At 50.4% G+C, this 23,093-nt stretch overlaps 1 protein-coding gene across 1 annotated transcript; it reads left to right on the top strand.

Moving 5' to 3' along the window:
• Positions 1-9,276: 9,276 nt before the first annotated feature.
• On the top strand, positions 9,277-22,911 carry LOC133776157 (stearoyl-CoA desaturase-like). Its single transcript, XM_062214886.1, has 6 exons — positions 9,277-9,861; positions 10,318-10,600; positions 12,966-13,096; positions 14,861-15,066; positions 16,449-16,681; positions 18,939-22,911. The coding sequence occupies exons 1-6, from the start codon at positions 9,838-9,840 to the stop codon at positions 19,136-19,138; spliced, it is 1,077 nt and encodes a 358-aa protein (XP_062070870.1). The 5' UTR covers positions 9,277-9,837; the 3' UTR covers positions 19,139-22,911.
• The last annotated feature ends 182 nt before the right edge of the window (positions 22,912-23,093 follow it).

Here is a 23,093-nt window from a genome sequence, read left to right as displayed (position 1 = left end):
CCTGGTAAGCAGTAGAAAATGGCCTAAGTCCTTGGGCCCCTGCACTCATGTGGGAGACTCAGAGGAAGCTCCTGGCTCCTGGCTTCATATTGGTGTATCTCCTGCTATTGCAGCTAATTGGGGAGTGAACCAGCAGATTGGAAGACTTCTCTTTCTCTTTCTCTCTCTCTCCCACTTCTCTTTCTCTCTGTGTGTGTAACTCTGACTTTTAAATAAATAAATAAATCTTTTAAAAAAATGACTACATGAGCACATTCACATCCATGCAGGCATGTACTCCCCACCACCACCACCACACACTCTAATCCTGTACTTTACAGGGCTAGAGTGAGAGGGGAGGCGGGCTCTATAGATAGTGTGGACAGACAGAGGTCATGTAACCCAGGTAGTTGGGCTGTAGGAACACCCTGGCCCTTACTGCCAATGCACCTCTAATAATCCCTGAGGTGTGAGTATCAGCATCTCCTCCAAGAAGTCTTCCCTGTTTCTCCCAAGCTGGTCTGGCTTTTGCCTTTCCTCTGAGTCTCTAATACCCTGTGCTGAGTTCCAGCATTCAGAGCCACAAAGATCTCCTCCACTGTCTTGAGCTGTCCAAGGGCAGGGCCTCCTATTGTCTCCACTCTACCACTGAGCCAGGCACCACCTGTGTGTTGCTGAACATTGGCTGCATGAGTGAACTAAAATGCCCAGCAGGGTGGGAGTGTCCTATGTCCTGTTTCACTCAATCTCTAGAAGCCAATAATGTCCAGACGGTCTCTAAACAGGCAGATTAACATGGGGCCTGTCGAGGGGTTGACAGGAGTTCACTCACACCATCTCTCCTCACTGTCTGCTTCTGTCACTCAGTGTGGACCCTTGCTCCCTTCTCTGGGCACAGGGAGCTGCTGAGGGCCAACTCTGGGACAGAAGCTGATGCTCACAATGCTCTCTGTCCTAGGAAAGCCTCAGAGGTCTGGGGTTATGAAGGAAGTTTCTACAGCTCTGGCCTCTTGCCCAGTGGATGGTGTCACGTGTGGTATGCATGGACAGATCCGTGGGGCTGGTTGGATAACAGCATGTCCTGGTGAGCTTGTTTACTTGAGCAAGCTGACACTTTAGTCTCAGGATCCTGAGTTGCTGAAATGTCAGCGACTGAAAGAAGGCTTGCAGCCAGCAAATGCCAGACATGGGAGAGGGATTGGGCCTCTTCTGTGTCACTTACAGACTCTAATTTTAGTGCAAGAGAATGTATTATCTTTCCTTACGTGCATCAAAAGATTGAACCTTAGGGTTCCTGGGTAACTCTGGGGGTCACAGTCAGTCTTTGTGTAAGTCTTACGTCCCCAGGGCCAGAATCTTCTAGATGTTTCTAGTCTGTCCTTGCAGGGATCCCAGATCAAAAGGAAGACAATGTCAAGTGATATCTCCAGGTTGCATAAAGATCCTTCTCTCCTTGTTGACAGCTGGCTGTGGACAGCCACAGACAATCACAGACACTCAAGGTAGGTGTCATCCAAGGACTGGTCCCCATCCTTCAGTGGAAACTCTTGTCTCCTTCCTTCCTGTAGACTAATGCTCCTTAATTCTAGGCATGTGTACCCATGCTTACTTTCCTAAATGTGTTGAGAACAGAGAAAAGGAGACCCAAGCTTCCCATGCTGAGCCTGTCTATGTTAGAAGTGGGCATCCATGGGAGTGCCATGGTTTCCTGAGATTAAGGTCACAACTGTGTAGAAAGCCCATCACTGGAGCCCTCATCCTTTCCCCAAACTCTGAGAGACCTCAGCTAGATGTATCTACTGCCACCTTCAAGGGAAGAACATGGAAACTGAAGGCTGCTTTCCCCCATCTCCCAAGTGGGACAACACATTGGAAGAGCAAGCCATGGAAGAAGCTCAGACTAGCCTTGGAAGAGGCAACAGGCTCCAGAATTAACATTCTTTGCACAATTTACATCCTGCCAAGGGCCTGCTGACTCCCTCTGCAAGGTTGGCTCCTGTGTCACTGTTGTCTGCTGAGACACAGGGAAAGTAACTGACACATGCAAAGGGTGTTATCTGGGTCAGTCACAAAGCAACTCAGATGGCTAGAACTTGGGAGTCTGATACCACGCAGCAGAGAGGCCCTAAGATACCGGCAGAAAGACAAGCGCGTGCCCATAGATTTCAGAACACTCCCCCATGTATTCAGATTCAACAAGAAGGACAGTCTTGACCAACGTGGCCACTGATTTTGCAGCCCAGAGTGACTCACAGCCAGAGTGAGAAAATCAGAAACAACAAAGTCCCACAAGCTGACTACTGCTGCAAAGCTGAGAGTGCGCCACCCTCCCCATCCCAGCACCCCCAGAGGACTCCCTTTCAAGGAGATGGTGGTTTCCTGGGGAATCCTAGGGTACTATCATTGGGCTCTGTAGACTGGGAAACCCAAAGCCATGCTTGGAGCAGAGAGGTCATTAAAGCAGGGGAAGCCGGCACCGTGGCTCAACAGGCTAATCCTCTGCCTAGTGGCGCCAGCACACCAGGTTCTAGTCCCGTCGGGGTGCCGGATTCTGTCCCAGTTGCCCCTCTTCCAGGCCAGCTCTCTGCTGTGGGCCCTGCACCCTCATGGGAGACCAGGAGAAGCACCTGGCTCCTGCCTTTGGATCAGCGCGGTGCGCTGGCCGCAGCACACTGGCCGCGGCAGCCATTGGAGGGTTAACCAATGGCAAAGGAAGACCTTTCTCTCTGTCTCTCTCTCTCTCACTGTCCACTCTGCCTGTCAAAAAATAATAAAAATAAATAAATAAAGCAGGGGAGAGGATCATATGCTCTGAGAGGGGTCGCACTGGACAGTGATCGACTGTGGGTCGTGGCCTTTTTTGGTGTGTAGAAGGAAATTTTGACAGGACGGTCAATATCTTTGGCCACTTAGCAGTGGAGAGAGGCAGAGAATTCCTCTGTACTTTCCTCCCTCCCATCAGGTGTCCCTGTGAGACAAAGGTCAGGTAAATGCAACAGCTTAGGTCCAGGGGATGATTCAGCTGTCAGGATTCCAATGAGAAACAAAATCAAAATAAATCCTAGGACAAAGAATTCCATAGAGAGATCCATACCCTAGCAAAGGTCAGGAAAGGACAGAAGTCCTAGCTGTCTGACTCAGTCTCCTCCAGATAAACCTGCTCTCAAATTACGACCGAGAACTGCCTGTATTCTTGAAATCAACCTCACCCAGTGGAAATTCTGCCTACTCTGCACTCAGGCCTTGAAATATCCATGACAACAAAGTCCTGGTTACAGTATTTGTGGCCCCAAAGGTGAGCCAGAAAAGCCACAGCCAAGAGGTAACTCAGCTAGGGAAATTGCTAGGCACAGGGCTGAAGCAACAGGTTGATAGGGCAAGTGGACCATAAGCAAAAACAAAGCTCAGATCCTGATAACCTCCCAGGTGGTCCCCGCCCTTCCCCCCAAGGAAAGCTCCCAGGAGAATTCTCTCCTTAGGACCAAATGGGTTACCTGACCTGAAAACACGGGGGAATAAAACCTTCACAGATGCCCTAAAGGAAGCCCCTCTGCTCTGTCCTGCCTAGCAGAAGGGTTTGTTGGGAGAAAATTAGCAAATTCCTCCTCAGATTTGCTGGCATGGCAGAGCAGAGGTTTGCTTTAAAATAACTTTATTGAGATATTAGTTAACAGCATACAAGAAATGCAATTATATAATACAATTTAATGGCTTTTGGTATATTTACAAGGTTGTGCATCTATCACCACAATTAATTTTAGGACATTTTTGTTACTCCAAAATGAAACCCTGCACCCCTTAGCCATCACCCTCCCAACTCTTATTTCTCTGGAAAACCAGTAATCTCCTGTCTCTATAATTTAGCCTATTGTGAACATTTCATATAAATGGAATTATACAATCAATGGTCTTTTGTGACTAGCATCATTATCTTAGCATTGTATTTTCAAGGTTCAATTATGTTGCAGCATGTATCATTCTTTTTTATTGCTAGATAATGTTCCATTATATGGATATACCATAGCTTATTTGTCCATTAGCCAATGGATGGACCTTTGGGTTGTTTCCATCTTTTGGCTATTATGAATAATGTTGCTATGAATATTCTTACATCAGTTTATTTGTGTGGACATGTGATTTTATTTCATCTGGGCATACATCTGGGAGGGTAAAGACTGGGTCATGAGTACTATTTTCATAGGCAGAGCTGATGTGAAGAAAAAGTTGAAAATATGGAGCCTGTTTAGAAATCAGTAAAAATGGGGCTGGCACTGCAGTATAGTGAGTAAAGCCATCAGCTATGGTGCTGGCATCCCATATGGGTGCTAGTTTGAGTCCCGGCTGCTCTACTTCCTATCCAGCTCACTGCTAATGTGCCTGGGAGGGCAGCAGAGGATGGCCCAAGTACATGGGGCCCTGCCATCCATGTAAGAGACGTGGCTGAAGTTCCAGGCTTCTGGCTTCAGCCATGCCCTGCTCCAGCTATTGAAGCTATCTGGGGGTTGAGCCAGTGGATGGAAGATCTCTCTCTCTCTCTCTCTGTCTCTCTCTCTCTTTAACTCTGCCTATCAAATAAATAAAATGAATCATTTTTTTAAAGACATCAATAAGACTTCAGTTTGAGGAAGGCGTAAGTCACACCAAGGGGAAAGTGGAATGAATACTGGAATAGCAAGCTCAGAGTAAAATCATGGGACCCTGGAATGCCAAAATGAAGGAGCCTGTATTTAAATGAAATAATAATGATTGCCCCTTGCTGTGTGTCCCCTACTGGAACTGCCATCTTCCTACACTATCTATTTATTTATTTATTTGAAAGTCAGTTACAGAGAGGGAGAGGGAGAGGGAGAGGGAGAAGAAGAAGAAGAAGAAGGAGAGAGAGAGAGAGAGAGAGAGAGATCGATCTTCCATCTGCTGATTCACTCCCCAAATGGCCACAGTGGCCAGGCCAAAGCCAGGAGCCAGGATATTCTTCTGGGTCTCCCACATGAGTGCAGGGGCCTAAGCACTTGGGGCATTGTCCACTGCTTTTTCAAGCCATTAACAGAGAGCTGGATCAGAATTGGAGAAGCTGGGACACAAACTGGCCCCATATGGGATGCCAGTACTGTAGGCGGTGGCTTTTCCCACTCTGCCACGGTGCTGGCTTCATTATCTTCATTTTACAGATGGGGAAATTAAACTTCACAAGATGAATTATATTGTCCACAGATGATTTCTCAGCAAATTTCAGATCCACAGTGTCATCTAGTACTTCTTTTTATCCACTTTAACACTGTTTCATGTTGTTGAGATCAAATAAATACACATGTAGGTGTCCTCCTTCTGAACATCATTATGGTATGAACATTTTGCCATGTCACTAGAAATGCTTCTTAAGCAATATTTTTATTGGTGTTGGCTGCAATATATATTCAGTATATAGACAATTACTTCAAAAATTTCTGAGAAAGATGAAATTAAAAGGTAAGTTTATTCTGGTACAAAAAAATGCAATCATGCATTTACATTTCATGAACTTCTTAAAGTCTTATCATATATGCAACTTATATCTATGATGGAACTGTGTGTCATTTTTGTAATAGGTCATAAATTTTTAGTATTATGTTGTGCTGAACATGCTTGCAGCTCAATGTATTCTTTCAGCAATTTAAAGAATGATTATTCTGGGGCTGGCACTGTGATGTAGTGGGTAAAGCTGCCACCTACACTGCCAACATCCCATATGGGTCTGATTCAAGACCCGGCTGTTCTACTTTCGATCCAATTCTCCACTATGACCTGAGAAAGCAGTAGAAGATGGCCAAAGTCCTTGGGCCCCTGCACCCATGTGGGAGACCCAGAAGATCTTGGCTCCTAGCTTTGGATAGGCACAGCTCTGGCTGTTGTGGCCATTTAGGGAGTGACCTAGTGGATGGAAGACCTCTCTCTCTCTCTGCTGCTTCCTCTCTGTAACTCTGCCTTTCAAATAAGTAAATAAATAAATCTTTAAAAAAACGATCATCCTCTTCAATATTGAATATCATCAAGTTTTGATGGTGATAAATTACATATCATCACTTTTTTCTTTAATACAAATTAAGTTTTTTCAAGTATTTGGCATCTGTTGTTTCTTCTGTTATGAAGCACCTATTCCATTCCCTGGCTCCTGTATCATTTGGAGCCTGTCATGTTCACTGGTCTGTATAAGCCCTCTCTAACAAAGGCTATCCATGCTGCTGTCATAACTGTGGGACAAGGGCGTCCTCATCAAGTAATGAACCCAGATCTCAAGTCATTGTGCTGCTTTGGCGATTGTCACTGGAGAGTCACAGTGTGACCAGGGCCCCAAGAAAGGAGGTGACCTCTGCCCCAAAGGGAAACAAACTCCCAGTTAGAGAGGCAGAATGAAATACTCTTGGTTGACTGCTCTGAGGGGATACTCATCCCCGCAGGTGTTAGCATTTCTCGATTTTTTCATGCTAATAAAGGAGAGTGCAGGGGTAGCTAAAATATACACCGCACAACGTCATTCAATTCTAAATTATGTTCCAGTCAGGCTCATGTCAAAAGCAGTGACAATTTTCCAAGGGTGTGGCTGAGGGACAATTAGAATTCTGGCATGTTGCTGCACTGAAATACTGGTTCGGTTCCATGGTGTCCCCTGGCTCTCTGCTCTGCAGGGTATGGGGACCTCAGGATTTCCAGCTGAGGGTCCCAGGACACTCAGAGAAATGAGGCTGAACCAAGCAGAGATCTGCTTTCCCAGCCCTGTCCTACATGGGAACAACCCTCTGCCAAAGCATCGGATCTGGGAAGACTGGAGAGGACTGTGTGTACAAGAGCTTGTCCCGGGCCTCCTGCTAGCGACACCTTACTTACTTATGGGGGCTAAGGAGCCTGATTTTCTTGCTCTCTGAACTGAAGAATCAACATGGAATTTAAAAACCACCCTGGCGCCTCCTGCCACTGTTCACACAGGACAGCGTGTGGCTGCCGTCTCCAGCTCCGAAGCGTGCTTTGTGCTTCCCTCATCCCTGCTAAACTTTCTATCGGCGTCACACACGGGCGATAGACTCGGGTGTAACTTCTCAGCCTTCACTGACCTCCTCCTGCTTGCCACCAAGGCTCCTGCTTTTCGCATAACACTGTTCCTACCATGTGGCCTTGCTTAGAGGGCCCTGTGAGCTCCTGGCAGGTGGGAAGTGGGGGTGACACAACCACAGCAGTGGGATGTGCACGGAGGATCCAGTCACCACTCTGCCTGGTTCCCAACACCGACAGGGGCGCTGCCCTCCTCTCTCTGAAACTCCCTCTCCCTAATCCAGATTTTCCTGCCCTCTGGCAGGGAGCAGCCTGTCTTTAGGGAGGAAGACAATACCCCTGCCCCACACTGCCTCCTAGGCGGGCCTCTCCTTTCTTTCAGGGGCACCTGGCCGAGTTAATGCCAGCGGCACCAAGTAAGAACAACAGCACAGGTGTCAACCAGAGTCTAAGAAAGTAGGAGCAGATTCTGGGAAACCCGGTGTGTCAGATGGTTCTGGAGCACACAAGGCGAGTGTGCCTGGGCAGTTACAGATGAGAGACGCTGCATCCACAGCATGGCCACCTTGAGTCACAGTGGAAGGCAGACCCCCAGCAGAAATCCTGAGCCCTCCTCCCTGATGAATGCCGCAGTATGAATGTGTACCCGCCAACCCCCACGTTCACCGGAAACCAATGCCTCCTGGGATGTATCTGCAAGTTGGCGCTTTAGCAAGTGGTATCTGCAAGTCAGCCATGATGGATGAGTCCTCAAGAATGACATGTGCGTCACCAGTAAAAGACCTGAGAAAGATCTCAGGCCTTCCCCACGTGAACGCTCAGTGAAGACGGCCATCCATGCAGCAGGAAAGGGGCCTTCAGCAGACCCCAGGTCACCCTGAGCTATGACCCAGCACTTGCCAGCCTCCAGACCTGTGAGAGATACGCTGCTGTTGCAAAGCCACACCGCCCATGGCAGTTTGTGCTAGCAGAGGAAACAGACTGAGGCAAAGAGGAAGGGCCACCGTTGGTGACAGAGTGACAGACGCACCACTGCAGAGACCCTGAGCAGCAGCCCAGGGAGGGCTCCTGGTCCACACACTGAGCTCCTCCCTGCCATGACCAGACCCGCTGTCCCTCTGAGAGCACTGCTCTCACACGGGGCTGCAGGGGCTGCCTGCTCCCTGGCCAGCGAGTTGGCCTCCCCCCAGGACCAGGGCCCACAGGGAGCTGCCTTGTCCTCCTCCTGGCAGTCCCAGGGGCCTCCCCTCTTGAAGGCAACCCTCCTTGGCACAGAATGCCTTTCCTTCTCTCCCCACTGAGGGGCTCCTGGGCAGAGTTTGGGGGACACCAGGTTTGTAAGGGGACAGGCTGAGTGCATGGCCTGCCTGGTTCCCAGCTCTGCTGGCGGGGCTCCCCGAGGCACAGACAAGATGAGGCAGAAGGTCCGTGGGTGAGATCTCCTAGGGCGCCTGCGCACTAAGGTCCTGAGCAGGATTAAGAGCTGGGCCTCCAGCATCACGTTTCTGGGCTCAGCCCAGCTCCACCACTGCCTGGCTGCTGTGACCACGGGCAGCTTCTGGGATCTGCCCACGGCTTTTCTTTCCAGTGGGTTCACGGAGAGCCCACCTCACAGAGTCACCGGAGGACGCAACAAAATCTCCCAAGACCTGCAGGCTCCTCTCATTGCACACCCAGTCCTCTCCCCTGCGGCTGGGTGGACCCGCGACTGGGCGTCCCGCCTGTCTCCAGGAAGAGGCGCCCAACATTCCCGGACAACCTGAAGGTGTTCCCACAGGTCCCGCACAGTTGCTGGGTGGCTCGGGGAGGCGCCTGCCCCACAGCGCCCGCGGAGTGCGTGCAGACGCACAGATGCGCGGGTCTGAGTGCGTGGCTCTGGAGGTGCGCGAGGCTCTTTGGGCTCTGAGGTCCACATCGCAGTACTTGTGGGCGGGACCCTGCCATTGTTCCTCAGCGGCCTCGTATCCTTGGACTCTGGGGAGGAAGGATCGGGGGCTCCAGTCTCCCGAGCTTCAGTCCCGGGAGTGGAAGTCAAGCTTCCCCTTCCTAGGGTCTGGGGAATGGAAAGACTGCAGGCAGGGCTGAGCGACGCGCGCCGCCGCAGCTTCCCGGGTATTTCCTGTGCAACCCACGCCCCGCTCCCCCATTCGCTCTGCACGTTGGCGCCACCCCTACTCCAGCACCTGGTCCTCTCCGCGTTGCAGAGAGAAGGCTCGGAGCACCTCCGAGGCCGCAGGGCGCCGGCAGGAGAGAAAGCGGGAGGGGGAGCGCGGCGCAGGCGGACGGAACAGCAGATTGCGCCGAGCCAATGGCAGTGGCAGCCGAGGTGGCACCAAATTCCTTTTGGCCAATGACGCGCCAGAGAGTACTGAAGCCTCATTAGCATTTCCCCGGGGGCAGAGGCTGGGCAGGGGCGGCGCGGCGCTGCTGTCCGCAGCATCTCTGCGTGGCTACAGTAGTCGCTGCCGCCCCACCTTTCCGTCCCCTCCCTTGTCCCGCCCTCACCTCCACGCGGGGCTCCTCGGTCACCCAGCCCTGCGCACTTTGCCCCTTGTTGGCCGCGGATGAGAGGGGTCTGAGGAAATCCGGGACGTGGGTATCAACTGCCAGCTCTTAGCCTTTAAATCCCCAGCCCCGAGGAGATCGCTGCACAGCTGGTTCCGACGCGGACACGATCGCGCGACTCGGCTGCGGGGAAGCCTTCCGACCCATCGCAGCGCCAAGATCGCCGCGCTCCAGCGGGCTCCGGATCCCAAGCCTACCTTCAGTCCCCCGTTCCCTAACTCCACTCCTCACTCTCAGCCTTGCGACAGGGATCAGCAACCGGGAGGCAAGATGCCGGCCCATTTGCTGCAGGAGGTGAGCTTCCCAGCGTCCGCCCGAACTCGGGAGTCGCTGGTGGGGCTGGGACTTGCAGGTGACTGGGGAGGGGGCCCAGCCCAGAGCCATCTGTCCTGAGGTGTACCGGCATCAGCTGCTTACAGATGTGGGTTCGACTCTGGGGGCTCGAATCCCCAACCTTTGATTCTTAAACTTTAAATCAAGAAAGACGCAGTCCTTCAGGTAACTGTGTACCTAAGACTTTTCCTCAGTGTGTCCTCGGGGGTGCGAGTGCTTCACTCCTCCTTCCTTCTTCCTTCACCTCCAGGTTTCACCCCAATTCCTCCGTACAGTTCTTGGGAACTTCTGCCTCCTGCACGCGCACAGCACCCACTTTCCCCTCCCCCCTCTCCCTTGCTGGATTAGAGAGTGAAGTGGCCTCTGCTGCCTCCACTGCTCCTGCTCTGACCCTCTTCCTCTTCCCCTCCTGGCCAGGTCTCTGGCTCCTACACCCCCACCACCACCGTCACCGCACCCCACTCCAGGCTCCTGCAGAGTGGAGAGGGCAAGTTGGAGAAGACGCCCCTGCCGGCGGAAGAAGACATCCGCCCTGAAATGAAAGACGACATCTACGACCCCAGCTACCAGGACGAGGAGGGCCCCAGGCCCAAGCTGGAGTTCGTCTGGAGGAACATCATCCTCATGGCTCTGCTGCACGTGGGAGCCCTGTACGGGATCACCCTGGTTCCCACCTGCAAGTTCCGCACCTGGCTCTGGGGTAAGCAGCATCCCTGCCCTCCTGAGCCCGCGTCCAGGCTTCTCACTGCCCTCAAGTGAGGCAGGATCCCTGGGTTTTCCCAACCAGTTCTCTGCAGTTGGCTGAGAGCCTGACCGGGCTGGGAACGGAATCCAGGAGGACCAATGGGATCCCTGCGGGTCAGTTCTGGGGGTCCTTTAGCTTGGGTTTTCAGGAGGGAGCCCTGAGACCATGTGCCATGTGACTGAAGAGTGGACCTGTGCCAGAGCCAGCTGTCCCTGAGAACTTCTCTGAGTCGTTTGCTTGGTTCCTGAGCCAGCCCTGCCAGCCACAAGACAATCAGGACCCCTACCTGGGAGGCCTGGGAGCCTGGTGGAGACCAGGGTCTGTATGGTGTATGAGGAGCTCGCTCAGGAGATGGAGCAGGGGGAAGCTGCTGAGGAAGAGTTCAGTGTAAAGGAGGCAAGGCGAGGCTGTTACCCAGGGAACTATTTCAGTCTTCTCTCCTGGCCAGACCAGGCTCCGTTTTTTATGGAGGAGGCTGAGGAAGGCTCCTGTGTCAGGCACGGTACATGGAACACAGACGTGGTGCTCTTTCGCTCATGTTGTCATGTTGCCGCACAGCCTAGCAAGTGTTCGGAAGCTGAAGAAGGCACGCGCTTCACGTTCCATCTCCTGTGCCGCCCATTCCGGGCCCTCTGTGCTCATGCTGTGAAGCTCCAAGGTCCCAGCTCTTCCCACTCTCCCCTAGTTCTGTGGCTCCCTCCCGTCTCATCAGGGACAGCCTGACCGGGTTAGAAAAGAAAGCCCTGTGCAACTGGAGCCTGGAGGCTGCTGGGGGCAGGAGCTGCCCACCAACTTGTCCCTGACCTTCCCTTAGCTCATCTTGTTCAGGGATGCACATGGCCGGTGGGGGTGGGGTAGTCCTCACAGCAGGGCTGTGTGTCTTCAGTCCACACACGTGCTCTCCAGACAGTTCCTCTGCCCCCAGAAACCTCAGTCTGGATAGGGCTCCAGGAACCTCTGCAGACCCAGGTTAGGAGCACTGAGCCAGGAGTCCCTCTTCAGAAGACAACGTGAGGTTTTCCTGAGCAGTCTCCTGCGGGCGTACTTTCTCGCAGCCCATTTTAGCGGGTGGATCTGTGGACGGGCAGGTCGGTCTAATGGAACCCAGCAGCTCATCCCGAAGCTGTAAGAACAAACTAGAAAAGTCCTCAGCCTTTCCATGGGAAAGACCACAAGTGCTGCCGTGAAATGCTGCTGCCAACATGTCCTTTCTCGGGATGTCTTTTCTGTTGCCCTGGTACCAACTGGGGGCAACAGCACTTCTTCCCGTAGGCACGTCCTACGTCTTAGGTGATGTGGGGCTCATCGCAGCTATTCTCATGACTGAGCTATGTGGAGAGGCTTCTACCTGCTTCCTTGTGGAGCCTCAGAAGAGCCCTTAGGGCAGGGCTGAAGAGACTCCTCTGGCAATGTTGAGGGCCACAGGAAAAACCACCGAGTCTTTCTTAGGACCAGAGTTACGAGGTGTTGCTCAACCACCTATGTGTGCATTAGTAATCTCTGCCAGGGAGAAGGCAAAGAACAGCGACTCCTGGGTTCTATTTGAAAATGCTGCCAGGAAGGCACCACAGTGCTGGGCTCTTTTCCCAATGGCCTGTTAATAGGGGCTGTTGCGTGCTTTTTCTGTCAACTCGCCAGGGTCGTCTGCAGCGTGAAGCAACTCTGGAATCTTCTGTGCTTCCCAGCAGGTTGTTCCTGCTCTTATGCCCAAAGCCATTTTCTTTCTCCTTGGTGAATGCAGGGCTGTGGCCCAACGGCGGTTTTTCCGGGTACAGGGGCAGTCAGGTTGTGTTTCTGGGAAGAAGTTATCAATCACCACTTGGTTTGAGGTCACCAAGTCCCCTGGGGCCTAACTTGCAGCTCAAGGGAATGCGACGAGAATTGCCACTGGGCCACTCTGCCTCCTGTGGGAGGGGGAGTTGGGTGGGGGAGGAGGAGGCTGTTTAGGAACTCCTCTCTCTGGCTGCCGAGGCACACAGGGCAGTTCCAGTGTGCTGTGACGTGTGGTATCGCTACCTGTACTAGTTCCGTAGTCACCCACCAGCTAGCTCTTCCTTAGGAAACAAACATAGTTCCCAGTTTCTACCAAGGCTCAGCCCCTGCCTCTCAGGCTACTGAACAGAGAGAGTGATGGGTACACCAGCAACCTACTTCCCAGTTGGCAATTACATCTGGTACCTCCTGAGACCGCAGGCCTGGACAGAAGCAGATGCTCACCTGAAGCCTAGAGAAGACACAGACTCAAGCATCAGAACAGCGTCCTTGACTTTCTCAGGCAGGACTGGCATCACTCGCTGACACCCACTGTCTTTCCCGGCAGGGCTATTCTATTATTTCGTCAGTGCCCTGGGCATCACAGCAGGAGCGCATCGCCTGTGGAGCCACCGAACTTACAAAGCTCGGCTGCCCCTGCGCTTCTTCCTGATCATTGCCAACACCATGGCCTTCCAGGTAAGAAGCTGGCACTGCTCAGCCCTTGCTTCTCCACCCTCTCGATGGCCTGGGAGCAGAATGGAGGGGTGGGCACCTGGAGAGGAGCTGCACCAACAGCTGTGGCACTTTTCTCTCCCCTGTGTCACATGTGCTGGCTCAGTCCTGAAGTCCACAAAGCATGCAGACTGCTCTGGGTCGCTGGGAAGGGCAATGGGGATCAGCAGGACACACTCTTGATGTGCAGGATTGGTTTTGAGCCTAAGGTCCCCACGTTATTCTGGCCATTGTGTCCCTTCATCCCAAGCAGCCACAGAGCAGTGACTGAGCCTGGCTTTCTGGGCAGATGTGGACTGGAAATGCATTCTGTAACTGGAACATTTTAGGACTCCATGGGATTAAAATCGGTTTCACAGAATCATGCAGTCTGTGGTTTTCAGATAGAAAACAGATTTATAGCAAGGATCATGTACTAGGCACTCGTCTAAGCTTTTATTGACAGATTAATTCATCAAATCCTCACAGCACTCTTATGATGTAGGTACTATTATAATCCCCAATTTAAACTGAGTCTTTGACAGGCTCATAGCCCAACATTGTAGTCCTGTGTTGAGCTGCCTTTATGGCTAAGTCAGGAATTGAAGATTCTCAGGCAAAGAGAACAGACAGAATGAAGGGAATTGTGGAAGAGAGACTCTGAAAGTTATTAAGCTATGGCAATGGGCAAAGGAGACAGCAATAGTGTGGGGCTTAGCTTGGAGCAAGAGAAAAAGAAAATCAACTTAGTTCTATTTATCATGGCAATATCCAGGCTACTTAGCACATTTATGTAATCGTCTCCACTATAACAACTCATACCTTGACAGTTCCTATCAAGAAAAAGATTTGAACCCCGGCACTCTGATCTGGATGCAGCCCTTTCAAGAGGCATTGTAATCACTGTGCCCTATGCCAGTTGCTGGTACCTTCTTTAAGGGAGGTGGGAAGAGTCCAGAGAAGCCCAGAGGTTCTTGGGCAATGTGGTCATGACCATGATTTACATGCCAGCCTTGGCACTGGGCAGTGTGAGCTGTCTCTTGCCACCAGAATGGAGCTCCCTGCAGGTTTTTTTAAAGATATATTTATTTATTTGAAAGTCAGAGTTACGCAGAGAAAGAGGGCTTCCACCCGCTGGTTCACTCCCAAACTGGCCGCAATGGCTGGAGCTGCACTGCTCCTAAGCCAGGAGCTTCTTCCAGGTGTCCCACATGGGTGCAGGGGCCCAAGGACTTGGGCCATCGTCTATGCTTTCCCAGGCCATAGCAGAGAGCTGGACTGGAAGTGGAGTGGCCAGGTCGCAAACCGTCACCCATATGGGATGTTGGCACTCTAGGCAGCAGCTGTAACATTACACCACAGCGCCGGCCCCTCCCTGTAGTTTTATCCCCTGACCAGGACGCTAGCACACAAAATGGCCTGCCTTGTATCCTCAAAGCCCAGGAATCAGGCTGTAAGCTTCCTTATTACAGAAGTGCAGTGTTCACTCCTAGTGAAACCATCCGGGCTCTGCGTGCTTCACCTCGATTCTACCCACCACGTCACCTGCAGGGGGCACAGGCACAGCCACGTGGTCGCGGGAGCATGAGTGGCCCTTCCCCTTCAGCCTCAGTGGCAGGGGTGGGCAGAGGGGAGGCAGCGCCAGGACTCCCCAGGGCCCAGACTCCTGGGTGTTGTGAGCTCTGCCTGGAAGACACCTCTGCTGAGAGGACGTCCCCTCAGGCTGAGTCCCTTCCTCTGTCTCTCCAGAATGATGTGTTTGAATGGGCCCGAGACCACCGTGCCCACCACAAGTTCTCAGAAACCGATGCGGATCCTCACAATTCCCGCCGTGGCTTTTTCTTCTCGCACGTGGGCTGGCTGCTTGTGCGCAAACACCCTGCGGTCAAGCAGAAGGGCGCTCTGCTGGACTTGTCAGACCTCAAAGCTGAGAAACTGGTGATGTTCCAGAGGCGGTGAGTGAGGGGGCGATGGAGCTGGGGATGTGCTCCCGGCACCTGGGGCATGGGGACCCCAGTTTTCCTCCAAGGGCTTGCAAGTTCAAAATCACCATTTTAAAACCCCAAACCTTAACATCCCACAGGCCCACCACCATAAACTATGGTACTGGTTCTTCTCTGAGCTAATTAAACCAACTGAGTACAAGAATTCATTGACGTGGACACATTAATGGCACAAAAATGCATGTAGCTGAGTCCTCACCTTCAAGGAGTTTGTAGTCTAGGAAGGCTGGAGCGGTAAGCCGAGGTCCAAATAGCCATGGCGCAAGGCAGAATAGTTTCTGAACCACCAGAGGCACAGAAGACAGAGAGGTGGCTTGGCGAGAACTCCAAGGGTTTATGAAGGAAGCAGGATGAGAATGCACTGGGGGACAGGGATGTTCACTAGCGTGTGTGCACAGGGACAGTGCACACAGAAAGAGGACAATGAGCTGCAGCACCCAGGTGTCCCAGCCATGGGTGCTCCTGCTTGGAGGACAGGGGGTGACAGAACCCACACTACAGACAGACTGTGTCCCTCTTACCGGGTCCTAAAGGCAGACCTGGGCTGTGACTCAGGGCGCAACAGGAAAGCACTGAGGGGTCTGAGCACAGAGTGGCAGCGTGAGGTCTGCTTCAGAAGGGCCACTCTCAGGACAGGGGCCAGAAACCAAGGACCAGAGAGGAGAGGCAGGGACAGCAGTTAGGGGATCAGGGGATCCATGCTGGGGAAGCAGGGGCAGGACTGGGGAAGGGTGTGATGCATCGAGGATGTGACTGCTGAAGGAGGCAGGGAATCACTCCACCGAGTGGCAGTGGCAGGGTCCCCAGGGAGAAGGAAGAGTGGGACAGGCATTCAGACGGACACACAGGTGATCAGGGCCACTCAGTGCCTCTCTGGAGGCAAAGAAGGGCAGAGAATTAGAGGGCGGTCACAGGAGATGGAGGCACAACACCAAGCAGGGACTTGTGCCAAAGAGCTCGATGGGCAAGAGCAAGGAGCCCAAAGGCAGATGGGCATGGGCTCAGGCTGGGGAACTCTGATCCAGAGTTGGGGTTTGGACCTCAGCTGTGAACTTTGCATCAGGGCCTTGTGTGCAGTGGAAAGGGGCTGTGGACCAGAGCCAGGAGGCAGGCATTCCAATCTGTGCTGCGCTGGTTCCCAGTGACCCCAGAGAAGTCCCGTACCCTCCTTATCTCTCTATCCACAAAGTGAGGGCCTATCACGGCATGCCCAACAGATGCCCACCCCTGTCTCACAGCCAGGGAGAAGAGGTGGCCCAGCCCAGGGGGCATGGACAGCAGGGGCAGGTCTGGATCCCCTGTGCCCTGGCTCAGCCTGTGATTTCTCCACGCAGGTACTACAAACCCGCCGTCCTGCTGATGTGCTTCATCCTGCCTACGCTCGTGCCCTGGTATTTCTGGGGTGAAACTTTGCGACACAGCTTGTATGTGGCCACTTTCCTGCGTTATGCCATAGTGCTCAATGCCACCTGGTTGGTGAACAGTGCTGCCCACATGTTTGGATATCGCCCATATGACAAGAACATTCAATCCCGAGAGAATATCCTGGTTTCTCTGGGAGCTGTGGGTAAGTCGGCAGTGCATAGCAAGACCATGTCCAGTGGTCTGCTGGTTAGGGTTAGCCTAGGAATTAGAAATCACAGATTAATCTGCTTTGTGGCCACTTTTTAATCTCACTTTTTCCACTAAAATAAAGTATGCAGTAATATGAATGGCAATAGGCATTGAGGCAATAGGTATTATATGAAAATTAAAGGGTAAAAAATAACTGGCTGTGATTCTAGGTTTCCAAGCCATCTCCAAATGCTGGATATTTTGAGTTCTCTTTTTCCCATTCTCTGTTTTACTGGCCTAAAGTCTTACATGGCCAAGGGGAAGCATAAGACAATGGGGTCATCACAGTGATCCATGAGACAAATGCTTTCTATTTAAACATGCCATATAAAATGTAGAAATAACTGATTTGATTAAGCCATGTCCCACTGAATGTATTTTTCATTTCCCTGTTATATTCATGCGCACCATATTTTCAAGTGGGAGACATGCCTTATTGTTTGGTGATTCCAGCATGAAGGGCATCAGACTCCCAACTTGTCCCTTCTTCTTTTTTCCCCTTCTTATCTTGTATTTTTCTCTTGTCTGCTTCTATTCTATCCTAGGAACACTGATTCTCCCAGCACGGCTTAGGGAATTCCTCCATAGAGAGCTAGTTTGATCTCAAATTCTTGCTTATTGATCTAATGTTGCCTGTTCCTGAATTTATTTCTCCCCATAACTCCAATCCTAATTGTCAGAGATGAAGGTGACAGGATTCTCTATCAACTGTCTCCATTATTTTTTCTATCTCTCTTTCTGTTGTGTATAGATTTGGACTAATGCCTCAAGTTAGTTTTTCCTAAGCAGACTCTGTGGCCTCCTTCAGCAATGATCATTGCTAATGATCATCCAATAAAACCTAGGCAAGTACACCACTCGCATTTATGCCCATCGTTGCCTAACACTCATCTTTTTCTTTAATATCTTCCTTTGTATTCACAACCTGCTCATATTTACCATTTTATTAAAAGCATGTTTTCTCCATCACTTTTGGCTTTCATTCAGCTTCCTTCTCCTTCGGGGCACCTTCTCTCATTCAGCGTGTTCTTACTTTGAAATAAATCACCTATGCTGTATATACCTCAGTTGCTTATAGCTATGGCATTTTCTGCACTGAGATGTGCCCTGTATTGTAAATGTGCCTATGGTGAGCGTCCTCCACTGCGGCCTGTTGAAGATACCAGTTAACGTGTGCTCATGCACTTCTCCATGCCTGCTGCTTTCCTCCCTATCTCTCATCCTCCGCTCTTCACTGCCCTGTTTTCTGCTTTTCTGTTTTGCTTCTGGACACACCTTCCTCAGGGTCATGTGCTTATCCTATCTACCACAGCTAGCCTTCTCCCTGAGCCTCCCTTGGGCTGTCTCTTGCTGCCCTGATCCTTACTCCACCCGTTGATCCTCCTCTGTTCTCTCTGCATCTGAGTCCCACTCCGTGTTAAGAGTGGTACGTGCTCACTGAGAGCCTTGCTGCAAACTCATGTCAGGGGCTCGGCAGTCCTCCGTCAGCACCCTTAGCCTTGGGCTTGCCCACCCTCCCCCCAGATCCCACTGGGGGTGAGCAGCATCACACAGGAAGCACACACCTTGAGATGCCCTGGATGGGGTCACTGCCTTTGCAGGACAGGCTGCCTTGCTGGCCATCGATGTCATTCCCTCTCTATCTGCACAAGGCCCAACAGCCGCTCTGTTGGCTTCCCTTTACCCTGGCCTGACAAGGGTCAGGGTGCCGTTGTTGGACGCAGCTCAGAAAGGGGGGTCCTGGGAGTCGGCAACCTCTCTCTGCAGAGACTCCACAGCTTTACCTACTACAGGAATTGTCCTCAGTCCAGAATTTCTCTTTCTCTGTCTGTCCATGTGAAACTCTTGTCCCAAAATTCTCAGCATCTCGGAGGTCAGAGGGAGTATTTCAGCAATTTGGGTCAATTTCAGGCCTTGGGTCAATGCTTCCTGAAGCTCTGGAGGTTGCCAGCCTACACTGCATTCTCAGCAGTAGTCCCTTCTCTATAGTCAACTCATGCATGCTCTGAGAAACCAAGTAGGGGTGACAATGGCCTCATCTATCATTTCTTAAGGTGCTTTGGGGGGGATCCACTTGCTATAGAGTAAGAGACCAGATCCATCCCTCTGTCCATCCTACAGCAGCATATTTCTGCGGGGTTCCAGGAACACTGCTAGGAAGACAGCAATCCACCCAAGCTCCATGACATTTCTCCTTGCTTTTGTTGCAGGTGAGGGCTTCCACAACTACCACCACTCCTTTCCCTACGACTACTCTGCCAGTGAGTATCGCTGGCACATCAACTTCACCACATTCTTCATCGACTGCATGGCTGTCCTGGGCCTGGCTTATGACCGGAAGAAAGTATCCAAGGCCGCCATTTTGGCCAGGATTAAAAGGACTGGAGATGGAAGCTACAAGAGTGGCTGAGTTCTGAGTTCCTCCACTTCTTTGCCAAAAGCTAGCCAGGCAGAGGTTCACTGTTCTGTTTATTAACTACTGAATAATGCTCCCAGGATGCTAAAGATATTGACCTTAACCCATTCCAGTATAGTATTCTTTAAAAAATGCAAAAATTTTGATAACTTGTTTAGGTAATGCATATGTTAATTAGCCAGGTTATAATCATTCATATATATGTATATACATATATATACTTCAAAATATCATGTTGTACATGAGAAACACATAAAATTTTATCTGTCAGTTTTTTAATCATGAGAATAAATTTGAGCATTCTTTAAAAAAGTATTGGAAACCAACAACTATACCTTATGATGCTAAGCTGATACGTATTTCTTGTCTTACTTCCTCTATTTTCTATTCCTATTCTCTTCTTTGCTTTGTTCCTATCACCTTCCTTTCAATTCTAATTGCCTCTTAGACAAGAAGCTGGTCAGTCCTTGGTTGGTGTCCACCTTCCAAAGCCTACACAGCCTTTTTAAGATTTCAAAACATAGGTTAACTGTTTTTTCCTTGTGCTGTCAGAACTTTAAGGTAGGTGGCTTGAGCCAGAGGACAACACAGTCTTCTGGGAAATCCCTTGTTAATTATTATCAGCCAGACTTTGCTAGATAGAATGGAAGAATAACTTTACTAGGCACAAAGCTTGTATAGTAGGTAAATTGCAGTTAAACTGTCAGGGACAGGTTAGCTAACATGGCATGACTGATAAGTGAGGGTGGGGTCGAGGTGGGAGATGAGCAGAGAGGAAGGTATTGCTGTGATGAGACATGCAGCTGTCTACCTAGCCAGGACTTTGAGCCCCTCCTCACATTTTCCTTTTTCTCCTGACTATGAGTAGGGTGTGGCCTGGAGCTTGGCACTGGTAGAATACAAAGGCAATTCTCGGTGCCCCTGCGGGCTTTCGGTAAAGAAACATTTAGTATGTAGTAAAAATGTTCATGGCTGGGGAAGGAGCTCTTTAATAAGAAGGAGATTTTTTATTTCATGGAATAAGAAGTTTTGAGGTTTGGTGTTGGTAGGAATGATGACTATGGCATTTCTAAATATCCAAAAATGGAAGAATTTCAAGAAGTAGAGTTTGGTCAAACAAAAATACATAGAGATATATATGTCCTTTGTTTGGAACATGAAAATATTTCCCCTGGAATATTTTTCTTTGAAAAAGGGATTTTTATGAAACCCCAAGGATAGGAGGAATTAGCTGATTTGTCTGATCCTCCCCCCTGTGACCACCTCCCTCTGTGGCTGGCAGAGAATGGAGAAGCTGACAACAGGGTCTGTAGGCAGCTTGTAAGTGATAACTTCCCACACTGCCATAGGTTCAGAAGAGAGTAGGTCATTGGGTGTCCTAATGAAACAAGTTCAATGTCAGGTTTATTCATTAGTTCCAGCTTCTCCTGGGAATCGGTAACATCGTGCAGTTGTCTGTCAACAACATGAGCCTCTTCATTCACTCTTTGCTCTTTTAAGGTCTAGCCTAGAGTATAGGAATGCCTGGGAAGCAAGGTAGTAATCTATTTGCCACAGTGATTCTTGATTTCTGGCCCTGCTCTATCTTATTCTTACTCTTCTCTGACATCGTTTCTGACTCTGGTCAGGCAGCCTTGCGTGTGTTCAGAGGCAGTGACAACTGCTGTCCAGGCAACTCCTCCTGCAGACACAACACTCTGGGCCCCAGACCTCTGTTTCTCTTTAGCAAGGACAGCTGCTCCACTTTTCTGTGCCTCTAGAGGCCTTGTACCTCCTCTCTCTGCCACACTGATGGCTCTGGACAAGGCTGGCAAAGCCTCCCAGAACTATCCTGGTTTCTATCTCATGACACACGGCCAAGCCAAATGCTCATGCTGTGCCAATGAGGCTGCCATGGAGCCAAGGAGGGTTTGTGTCTGGTCAGAGCAGAGAACACGCTGAGTGCCCCCTGTTTGCTCAGTCAGGTGGCCCCACTGAGCAGGGCTCCCAGCTGACAGAGCAATGCTTGTAGAAGGAGGAGGATGCCTAGTCCTTGCAAGGAAGCACAAGCAGCAAGGCCCAGTTCCCAAGTGCCTCACTTTCAAGGAAGACCCTGATCCTGGAGCAGGCTGTGCTGCAGCTTTGGTTGAGATGTGGTAACTGAGAAACCACACACCTTGCTGAACAGACTCTCTGTTCTGACTAACCAGCATTCCCTACCACACAGCCAAAGGCAGACAACAGGATAGAAGAATCTAGGAAACACAGAACCTCAGTGTTTTAGATCCTTGGACTCATGTCCCGGTCCCTCAGCCATTAGTGCAGAAGCCTGGCTTTGCTCTATCACCACTGGAAGTGCGCAGTGTCACACACTGTCCACTGCTGAGCCCTATGGTGGGAGGGAGAAGGGCCCTTCTTCCTGTGTTAATTGAATAGAGGCCACAGGGATCAAAGAGGATAAAAGGCATCTTTGTCTTTTGAGCTGTTCAACTCAATAGAAAGGAATCTGATGGCAGATCACTGTTTACATCTGCTGAGCTCTCTGCCTGTCGTCTGGAAGTGTTTGTAGGGCAGTTCCTTTGTACAGGTCATCAGAAGCCTGCTTTAGAATACATGAACAATGTGATCAACTTTCTCTTCTATTCCTGTCCCATGGATTTGATTTATGGTATGAATCCTCACAGGGCTGAATGGAGACCTCAGCCTGAGGGCCTCTGGGCGTGGAAGCCTGGGTGTGTCTGCTGATTTAGGAACAATATTTTCAAGCTTTTAAAGTTACACATTAATGAGTAACTCAGATGTAATCAACAGGAGAATTTCTAATAGTCCTGTGTTGTGGACGTGCTGACAACTTATTCTAGTGCCTTACATTTTTTCTAATCTGTGCTGCGCATGAGCCGGCCCTCACTCCCACAGCGGAATCTCTTTGCACCTGTGAGCCCACAGAAGTGGCAGGTAGACAAGGGAACCTGACTGGAGAGTGTCTGGTCTAACAATTTTCAGGAGTCCCTTGGCTTCATTTGGGAAATTTTCCTGAGGGCTGCTTCAGCTAAGTGCCCACATTTGATGGACTGTGGAAGTAATCTGAATGTATTCAATTCACAATTTGTCTTTAGATTTAAGGATGCCTGTAACATTTAAAAAGGGAAGTTTCTATTTGGTTTCCTAGGATGCTCATATATTCTCTGTAAGTGTACCTCAAAAGGGTCAGTGTGAAAGGAAAGCAAGGTGGCCAGATTACGCTGGTGGCTAAGGTCAGGCCTGCTACTGTGCCACTGACTTGCTCTGTTACCCTATTTAGGTCATTTTATTAGAATGTGCCTCAATTGTCCTTCTGTAAAAATGGGTATCATAATGCTGACTCACACCAAAAGGCAGTTTGATGCAGGACTAATAACTTTTTATAAAGAATTTTGGGATCCTTCAGTAGAAGAATTCTCCAAGTCCTGAGTATCTCTATGGTAGCAGTGTCCACCATGAACTTGTATGTTCTTGTGTCCCAGATGCTCACTTTAGTGTACAATGTTCTCTCCTGAGACTGAATTAATCTATTAGATGGGTAAGGGCAGTCAACTGCTCAGAGATGTGAGAACCATCTCAGTGCCATGAAAGCAAGTGCAGGACCCTTTTCCCTTGCTTGGGTAGATTTTCCCTTTTTATGTGGAACAGGAGTTATCTGTGACCTAAGAATAATTTTGCAAGAATTCTATTCATGTCAACTCTGAAGCTAGTTGTACTGATTGGACACTGTGTTGGTTCACAATAAAAGGGAAACGAATCTGATTGCACCATTGTCTGGGAGTTTTGTGGCTCTGATTCAGTCTCCTAGGACCTGCCCCTGTGGCCTAACACCCTGTCTCTGTGCTGTGCCTTTAAAATTAAAAAAGTTGAATCTGCCCCGCCCTTCCTAGAGGTAACTTTAGGTTAAACTCTAGGCAGAAGCAAACCTGAGGCTGCTGCCATTAGATCA

This window comes from Lepus europaeus, chromosome 17 (assembly GCF_033115175.1).
Source record: "Lepus europaeus isolate LE1 chromosome 17, mLepTim1.pri, whole genome shotgun sequence".
Lineage (NCBI taxonomy): Eukaryota > Metazoa > Chordata > Mammalia > Lagomorpha > Leporidae > Lepus > Lepus europaeus.
The sequence above is the reverse complement of the archived record's forward strand: the minus strand, read 5'-3'. Positions and strand labels throughout refer to the sequence as shown.

Coding starts and splice junctions, on each gene's coding strand:
- LOC133776157 (XM_062214886.1), top strand. CDS start 9,838: ATGCCGGCCCATTTGCTGCAGGAG. Junction 9,862..10,317: donor CGGCCCATTTGCTGCAGGAG/GTGAGCTTCCCA, acceptor CCTCCTGGCCAG/GTCTCTGGCTCCTACACCCC. Junction 13,097..14,860: donor CCAACACCATGGCCTTCCAG/GTAAGAAGCTGG, acceptor CTGTCTCTCCAG/AATGATGTGTTTGAATGGGC.